Raw genomic sequence first — 9,451 nt, 5'->3', positions numbered from 1 at the left:
CCCCGGGAAGTGTAGTCCCCACGGGGAGGCCATGTGTGCGGGCGGGCGGGCCGGCCCAGCGGCTGCCTCCTGCCCAGCCGTCGTGTTTGGCCCAGCTGGACGAAAAACCAGCTTTTGAGCCCTTAAATAAGAAAAAAAGAAACTGGACGTTTCCGTTCTAATAGGACCACGGCCTCTAGTAGGCTCCGTGGTTATTCTTCACTTGGAGTTTGTACATTTGTGCAGAAATCGCAGTCGTTCATCTTAAAATTTCACGTTCGTGGATTATTTCGATCATCAGATCAGGGCCGCAGCGTGGGGAGGCCGTTCCGCGGCGGGAGAGAGAAGGGAGCTCCCCCTAAGAGGGGCCTGGCCAAGCTCAACGCCGCGGTGCACGGCGGTGCGTTGGCAGGCCCCGCAGCGAAGGCAGCCGTCGATACGGCGCTCCGCCTGTCAGCCACTGAAAAGCCACTCTCCAGGCCCTGCCGCTGAAACAGCGCATCGTTTCGCGTGCGGGGAGCAGCGCTGCATCCTCGCTGGGCGTGCCAAGTCTCTGTGCAGAATAATCAGGCTTGCTCGGCTCCTGACGACAACCTTATGCTTCGTGGCCGATGCCAACCTCCCTGAAAGCACGGGCTTTAAGGAGCCCCCACACTCTTTAACACTTGGAAAAGACAGCCGGGAGACGGCACGCACGGTGGGGGACCCTCATTCATGCAGAAGCCCATTAAAAACGGCCCATCCGCACATCGCCGCAACACACGGCTCCTTTGCAATTGATCTTCTAGGGTCCGGCGCCAAAGGATTCGTTGCCTGCTTCTCTGCCTGGGCTTAGAGGCCCATGCGGGTCAGCAGCTCTAGGAAGTAACGCCGTAACTCTACACGGTCCTCTGTTGGACGGCGGCTGCTTCTCAGGCCTGCCTCAACGGGGCGTTTTCATTCACGCCAGGTCAGGCACGGCACGCGGAAGACGAAACTTCAGACTGGGAGGCAATCTCCCCATCTCAAACAGAAATAATGGCTCTCCACTTCTCTGGCACATTCCCACCCACCTACGCAGAACAGCTTGCCATCCTCTGGAAGGAGATAAAGCCACCTGTGCCACATACAGTTTCAAGTTTCTTGAACACATGCTATTTATTGCAGGATGTCTTGTTCCCCCAGGTTTCACCCAGTTGCACCCGCTAGCAATGCAGTCCTACAGACACCACTAGACACAGCAGCCAGATTATCAAAGGGACTCGGCCTGCACAGACAGAAGACACAGCAGTGAGAGGTTTTTGTTAGGCACTTACCTTGTGGCTCCTAACCTGCTGAAAGCACTTGTTCAGATCTCACAAAACACCAGCTTCTGCATGCTGTAATTAGTGGCTCGCCTCAGGTGAAATCCATGCCATTTCCAGTTCCCCTTCTTTGTTGGATCCATTTAATTTGTTATAATGGCTGCATAATAAAACGAAGGAAGATTTATTTTCAGGCTTATCATAGCAAGATGAGAAGCCCCCTGTGAAACGAAGTGATCCCTTTTTTGCTTTTGTAAAATAAAATCACCGCGTTAGCGCTCACACAAGCACGAATCACACAGGGACCAGCGGGGGATGAAAGGAGCAGGGGGGAAGAGAGAGCAAAGTGTATTGGGGTCTTAGCTCAACACTTTTAAAAGGAAGTCTTTGTATTAGAGAGACGAAAGGGAGAAAGCACATGAAGATCAGAGCTGAGTAAGACGTCAGGCCTTTTCCCCAGCATCATGTTCCAAAGGAAACTTTTTCATTTGATGTTTCCTGACCAGTGCAACTCTGGGGCAGAAATCCGACAGGGAGCTTTTTGTTTCAAGTTTTAAAAAAACAAAATCGCTGAGTCTCAATTTTTGTTTTTTATGCTCTCAGTTCTTTCTGACATGGGCAAAGAAGGGAGCGAAGGACAATGCGTGAGAGAGAGCAGGATCCAAAGATAAGAACTGGTGCCTTTTTTAGTTCTTCCCAAACCAAAGCAAAAACTCCATTTTTAGATGAAAACTCGCTTTGATTTTTCCCCGTTGAAAAAAACACATCAAGCTTATATCAGCAAAACATTTCCATTCTGATAATACCGCCCCAGTTATGAAAGTATTTCAGCTACCCTGGGCAAGGGTTAGACCACAAGAAATAGCGAGGTCTAACCACTAAGTCTGTTCACCACGAGTTGGGATACCTGGGTTTCATTTGGGCTCTGACATTCAAGCAAGTAATTCCATGTCTCTGCAGTTGTGTCCCCACAATCCTCTTCCCTTACCCCTCTGGATGACAGCTGGTCTCTCACACCGACAAATCCTGATCTCCCTGGGAGACTCCTAGGTGCTCTTTCACTACAAAGATTACAGACTAGAATATTTCCAGCACATTGGCTCAAAAAGGGCTGAAGACTTTAAATGATCCATTCCTACCCTGCCCCCTCCTGGTATCCTCCTATTCTTAGCTTTTTGCCTTGTTCCATGCCTCCTCTTCTCTTCCTCCTGCAAATCCTTCCTGAACAGTTGCGCACATGATCTTCCCCACAACAGCTGCAGCATTTCACCTCACGTAGGTGAACAGATCTCCTGAGGTCCCTTCCAGCCCTAATGTCTATGAAATCTATGAAATCTATGAGAATAAGGCCCTGGTTGTGCAAGCCTCACTCACTCACACTGTCACACCCACCAACTCCCTCGTGAACCTCCATTAGGTCAGTCACAAACTTAAGGTTTGCAGGCTTGGGACAATATATTGCAAAATCTTTAAGTAAGGGACTGTGTCCCCTTATTTGCTTATACAGCAAACACTCCCTTCATAACAGCAGAAATCACCCGCAAAATCTACTACAGCAACAATTTACTATTGCACACAATCCTACCGCTGCACCAGTTACAGGAAACCAGTATCTCACCCAGATAAGCCCTATCTACATGATAACCTATCTGAGCTGAAATGGGATCTGAACCACATGACCTTCCAGGCACCTACATGGTGAAACAGGGAGACCTTTGATTCCATCTTTTCCCTTCAGACACCCCACAGCCATGCTGGAAGGCAAAGCAGAGAGAAGAGGGGATGAGGGGAGGGTTAGCATTTGAGGTATACCATAACCTACAGAGCAGCTTCATAGTTTCATAGTCAGTAGGGTCGGAAGGGACCCCCTGCCATGGCAGGAAAGGATGCTGGGATCAAATGACCCCGGCAAGGTGTTCATCTAGTGTCTGTGGCACTTTGACCCTATTGCTGGACATGCAGGTAAATGACAAACTCAAAACTCATCCTTGCCCTTAGCAAGCTATCTACCCCACCAGCTCAAAACCGCGAAAAGCATTAAAGAGATTTCCCACCTACAAATCAAAACAGGCCTGTCCTGATCTAACATCCACATAAGTGACTTCAACCGGACCAGGAGACCAGGCTGAGAACCAAAGGATAAGATCCACTCACAACTCACAGAGCCCGGCAGGGAACAGCAACTCCCATGCAAAATAAAACCAGTGATACCTAAATGCAAACACGTGGACTACATTGCCAAGATTGGGGAGGGGAAAAAACTTCCAGCCCTAGGCAGGTCTCTCTCACGTTGCCTTGCTTCTGTTACTGTGAGCTTGGAGAGGCTGACTTGGATGTTACTAAAGGTGGGATAAGGGAAGAATGAGTGGATGGGAGGAAAAGAATAATATAGAAGTAGAGCAGGGAAGAAGGCAGAGTTTGAAAGAAAGCAGCAAGTAGGGGCTTTAAAAAGGAGCAGAAGGAGCAGTTAATGATAAAGATGTACACTGGCCTAGTGCCTGAGGTCAGTCAGGCTAGGGGCCCTCAACAGAGCAGATGCCTGTCCTGCCTTAAGGAGCTTATACTAAAATAAAACAGGATGGTGTGCGCCTAGCAAGGCCAGGGAGACAAGGACAGTCCAGAAGGGTTAGAGTAAAGACGTTTAAAAGAACAAATGCATACAAAAGAGAAAACTTACAGCAAGTCCCAAATTTATGATCATGGTACCTTATCCCAGGGAGTGGAAGGAGGACTTCAGGACAGCCAGTCAATGATGCAGCCCTAAATGAAGCACTCCCCCAAACCTTCCTCCATAATTTAACAAGGTCCTTTCAACATGGCTTTGAACTCAGCAGCTAATTGGTTCAAGCAAGATGAAAATCTGCTTGCTGGGCACTTCTCTGAAGAACCATAGGAGAGAGTTTCAGGCCTCAGTAGCGAAGGAAGCGCTCGCAAGTGAAGGAAGATCAGTCTCATTAAAGATTGCTTTGCTCCATGGGCCGCACTGGGAAGTGCACCTCAGGAAAAGATGCATGCGGTGAGGCCCCGATGTAAAAAGCAGAACTCCTGGCCTATGTTGGAGCGCTCTCTTGGAACAGAGCTTTAGAGACACCCCCAGGCACAAAGCAACAGGCATTAATTGCCTTCTCTACGCCGTACCCCTCAGCTATCAACGCACACCTTTCCATCTCCGGCCTCGCACCAGGGCACACAGAAGGTCGTGTTCTGGGAGCCAGGCAGTCGACCCGAGGGAAATGACTGCCACATAAATCATTCGGTAGCCCAGACAGCGTGACATGGCACTTTCAGTTCCACCGCAGCAATGTGGTGCTCCGATTTTTACGAGAAGGAAATGCCACTTGACTCCTTCTCTAGTGTCCGTGCAAGGACTAAATGGAGCTAGTCATCGGGGATGTTTCAGCCAGGGGGAATCCCACCCTGGCAAGAGCCTGCAAATCTCCCGACTCTGCCTGTAGCGTGCACAGCAGCTGCCTGGGGACACTTAGCAGCCCAGCTTCCTACCTTGAGCGAGCCCTCCTCCTACACGCCTGGACAGCATGCACTCTTGTGGCAATACAGCCTCATGACATCACTCCACAAATATAACCCCCCCAAGATATTTAAGGCTGCTTCTTAAACGCCAGAAAATCTCCATACAACAGGGCATGGGCTGGGAGGGTCAAGGGTCAGGTTGGTCCCATAAATATCAGTAGCTGCAGTAGCTGTGATGCTGAACCTGAAGAGGGCAGAGAGAAAAACCAGCTTCCCCCAAACCCTTTTTGGGATCTCCAAGTCTTTCGCTGTTTTGCTCCAGAATCATTTGCCTTGACAACTACAAGCCGCAGCCCCCAAGATAGCAGCAACCGGTACCAAGGTGACGGCAGAGACGACCTGCACAGCAGGACCCGACAGAGCTTGAGAGTTGATTTTTTTGCTGTCAGCATCAGAAAGCCACCATCAGCACCGGGCCGTTGGATGGGAGTTTTAACAGACCCAAAGGGACGCTGCTGCCCTCTCAGCTCCGTGATTGGTGTCACAGCAGCGCCAAGAAAGAATGGGGGACCTGCACTGGGAGCCGTACGTACGCCACGCACAGGACTAAGTCTCCTCCTGATGGAGCTGACCCAGTCTGAATAGACCACAGACTGGGAGGGGGAAACAGAGGCAGAGAGAGGGGAAGCACCTTTCCCACTGTCACACAGCAGGTCAGTGGCAGAACCAGGAAGTGTGTGTGTGCGTGTGTGCGTGTGCGTGTACATGCATGCATACCCATGTGCTTATGCAAGGAAATGGCCAAGGGAGAAGGGAGAGGAGCCAACATTTAACGTTCACGACCTCTCCTCGCAAAGAGCATGCAAGCCCTCAGGGAGGTCACATAGCCAAGAAATACAGACCTCAGCCACAGATCTCCCCAGTTAACTCCCAACAGAGCTCCAGGACTTTCAAAACTGCTGAAGACAGGACAAGATTAGCATCTAAACCAGCTGCTGGCCTAATAGCAAGAGTTTTGTTTTAGACTACTGCTTGTGCACAATGTCTAGAGCTTGAAATAGAAGAGGGGAAAAATAGACTGTGGTGCAGCCAACTCACTGAAGCAGGAAGCTCTGACTCTGCAAGTGCAGCTGCCCGGGTCGGAGTGTCCCACGGGGCACAGGGACCTTGCAGCAGATGCTGGAGATCTGGGGTTTTGCACACCTCCAGGGACCCGACTCACAGCGCTGAGGATGCTGCTTCCTTCTTTACACTTCATCGAGTCCTTAATCTCTCCCTGGGTGAGGGCTCCCCTTAACTCAGTCAGAGACCAGCTGTCCTTCTATTCCAAGGGTGTCCATAGGGAGATGGGAGCACAAGCATCAGTGGAAGAGAGGCACGAGGGCTGTAGTGGGAGACAGAGAGACACCCTACTGCTTTATAAAGAAGTTTCAGGCTAAAGGCTAAGCTTTGGCTGCAGTCAGGGTCATGTTGCATCATCTGACGCTGCCGTGATACATGAAAACAGCTGGGGAAGGGACAGAGCCCGGACGTGTGGGTTGCCCAGGCTCAAGGCTTTGCACATCGGTATTGCTGCCTCCCAACCTACAGCTGCAAAGGCAGAGGCATTTTGCACCATTCTGTACGTGCTCACACCATGCACTTAGGAGTAATTCAGCTTCGTTTGTACCAAAGGCCCTGCAGCCACATGATATGGCTTAGCCCTTTGCACCCAAGCACCGCACAGACCATTCGAAATGGGAAAATGGAGACACAGCTTGCTCCACTTCATAGACTGAGACTCAGCTCCGGAGCCTGAACCCAGAAGTGCTGGCTCCTGGTCCTGTACTCAGGCTAAGCCCAAACTGAACCACATTGCTTGGGAATGCTAGTCTGCTGCTGCCAAGGCAACAGCATAGTTTATAGTTTCATAGTTTCTAGGGTCGGAAGGGACCTGAGCAGATCATCCAGTCTGACCCCCTGCCATGGCAGGAAAGAGTACTGGGGTCAAACGACCCCAGCAAGGTGTACATCTAGCCATGGCAGAGAAGGCCACTCTCCCCCACCCCTGCTGCTGCTCAGGGATCTCATGTGTGGTTCATTACAGTGTGCAGCCCTGCCACGTCATTGCAGCAGAGATCATCGCAGAAGCTCCAACGAACTTTTGGGACCATTCACCAACAGCACCCTGGAGAAGCAGGTGAGGCAACAGCGTACGTTGCACAACACATAGGTATTTAGGGCATTTGATTTAATAAAGGGAGCCTTTCCCCTCCCCTCTCCTTGGCAGTTGCAGTGCAGATCAGCTACACTGTAGGATGCTGTGGGCCAGCTCCATGCCATTCCCGGCCCAACCAGAGGAAACCCATGCTTAGGGAATGAGACCAGAGAAGCCACGGCTGCCCTCGGCAGACCGAAGGCTGACCAGCAGAAGGGGACAGCTCCCAAAGGAACCAGGTCTGCAGAGGCAGTGCTTGCAGACGAGGGAGAACAGGAGCAAGCGCAACGTGAGTCACGCTGGCGTGGGGCCTGAGGAAGGTGCCCTCGAGGAGAAGGTGCTTGAAGTAAACATGCATGGAAGCAGAAAACAAAGCGTTTCTCATATACTTTCTCCTCTGGCTCAGAATTAAAGCTTCATTATCACACACATTAAACCTGCAGCAGCGAAACCTTGGCTGCCCTGATGCTAGCACTTGAGAAGCAGCCTCTTTGGTTCTGCTGCTCTTTTCCCCCTCACCACGACCCACCTGAATTCCACGGGGCTGCGACGTGTAACGTGTTGGCACTCACCCGAAGCGTGAGCCCTGCACCTGATGTGCACGGAGCAGACACCCTTAATACAGATGTGTACCCTGCAGACCAAGGCTCAGAATGCAACGCTCCATCCGACCCTCAGCAAAAAAGGACTGTATTTTAAGACCCTACCTGTGGTCAGGAGGCTGCACGCTGCACGCCCTCTCCCTAGGGGCACCAGACAAAGTGAGGACACGCAGCACCCAGCTGCGTGTCTGCCATGTGCAACTGAGTGCACATCCAGGAAGAGTCCCCACGGCACCCTCGCAAGGACTGCACGGAAGTTTACACTGGATCCAAACAGAGACATTGGAGAAAGGAGCTCACTGGCTTAACTGGGCCTGCAAAAGTAAGCCATGAGCAGCACAGAGGTGGAGATGGTCACCTGCTGTACCTGCGGCACAGCATATCCATGAAGGCATCTCTCCAACCAAGCTGAGCAGGTAGGGAGCCGCGCTGCGTGAACAGAGCGCGTCGGTGTTCACACCGGCGGGCAAGCAGGAAGGGCCAGCAGGGAGACTCCTGCCAAGGCAGGGCGAAGGCACCGCACTAAGCCATAACCAAGCAGCAACTCCTATGATGGTGTTGATGCGGAGTGCTTGCCAGGGTCCCTGCCCGGGGGGAGCAGCCTACCCGGGGCTTGTCTGAGGCCTCCGCCCAGACAGAGCCCATGGGGGAGCTGGTGTCCCCCACCCCCTGGCCTGCGGGGGTTGCCCAGCAAGGCCCGGGGGGCAGGGATTGGGGACCCCCACACCTGTCCTGCAGGTGCCCGCCTTAGGGCCCTGGAGCGCAGGTGAGGGAGCTCCAGGAGGAGGTTAGCAGGCTGAGGGGAATCGGAGGTGGAGGAAGAAATCGATGGCTATTTCCTTTCCCTGCAGGGCCACACACCCAAGGAAGAAGCACCCCGGGAGGTGCCCTCCACTGCAGCGTGGCAGACGGTCGCCTCCAGATCCAGGGCTGCTCGCAACACAGCAGCACCAGCTCCTCCGGTCCGGCTGGAGAGCCGGTACGAGGCCCTGGCCACACTGGAGGAGAAGGAGGGAGAGGAGGCAACTCCACACTCTCCACGCTCCGAACAGGCCGAAGGAGCGAAGCAGTCCCGGAGGAGAAAGCGTCGAGCGATCGTCATAGGCATCTCCGTCCTGAGAGGTACAGAGGCCCCATCTGTCGCCAGGACCCCTCGACACGCGAGGTCTACGTCCTGCCCGGAGCAAACATTCAGGACATGACGGGGATGATCCAGGCCGTGATCCAGCCCACCGATTACTACCCCATGGTCCTAATCCGTGTGGGCACTAATGATGCGGCCCGGAGAAGCCCTGGTCACCTGATGGTGGACCACCAGGCTCTGCGGGCGTGCTGGGGGAGATAGGGGCACAGGTGGTTTTCCCTTCGCTCCTACCAGTGAGCGGACATGGAAGATGGCATGCGACCTGCATCGCGGAGACCGACTGGCGGCTTCGGGAACGGTGTCTCGAGGCGGGCTTCAGCTTCCTCGACACCGACCCGCACATCACGGCGAGAGACGTGCTCGGATGGGATGGGCTCCTCCTTTCCCCTGAAGGTAAGTGTGTGCTCTCTTCTAGGTTGGCCGATCTCCTCCGGCGGGCTTTAAGCTAGGCTCGTCGAGGGAAGGGGAAGACGAGGGAGGAGGAAGCCTTGGACCGCTAAACCAAGCAGCGCCCACAAGTACAGCCCAGCCTAGGCCGACGAGCGGAACAAATGCTGAGACTGGGGGGCCAGTGCACACACCCACAGGAGGCCTCAAATGCCTCTACACAAACGCTCGTAGTATGGGGAACAAGCAGGAGGAACTCCCCCTCCTGCTGGCTGACACCAGCCCGGACATAGTGGGGCTCACTGAAACGTGGCGGGACCCAACGCACGACCGGGCGGTGGATATCAAGGGCTATCGGCTGTACAGGAGGGACAGGACGGGGAGGAGG

General features: G+C 53.3%; 1 protein-coding gene across 1 annotated transcript in view; it reads right to left on the bottom strand.

Annotated features, from left to right (window-relative positions):
• Window positions 1-810: 810 nt before the first annotated feature.
• LOC109317670 (Krueppel-like factor 15) overlaps window positions 811-9,451 on the bottom strand; it is a 14,185-nt gene continuing 5,544 nt past the window's right edge. The window contains exon 4 of the mRNA XM_019546480.1: window positions 811-896. Within this exon, the coding sequence (XP_019402025.1) occupies window positions 811-896 (86 nt within the window). The remainder of the gene's footprint in view (window positions 897-9,451) is intronic.

This window comes from Crocodylus porosus, unplaced genomic scaffold, assembly GCF_001723895.1.
Source record: "Crocodylus porosus isolate Cpor-Errol unplaced genomic scaffold, CroPor_comp1, whole genome shotgun sequence".
NCBI classification, from domain to species: domain Eukaryota; kingdom Metazoa; phylum Chordata; order Crocodylia; family Crocodylidae; genus Crocodylus; species Crocodylus porosus.
The sequence above is the reverse complement of the archived record's forward strand: the minus strand, read 5'-3'. Positions and strand labels throughout refer to the sequence as shown.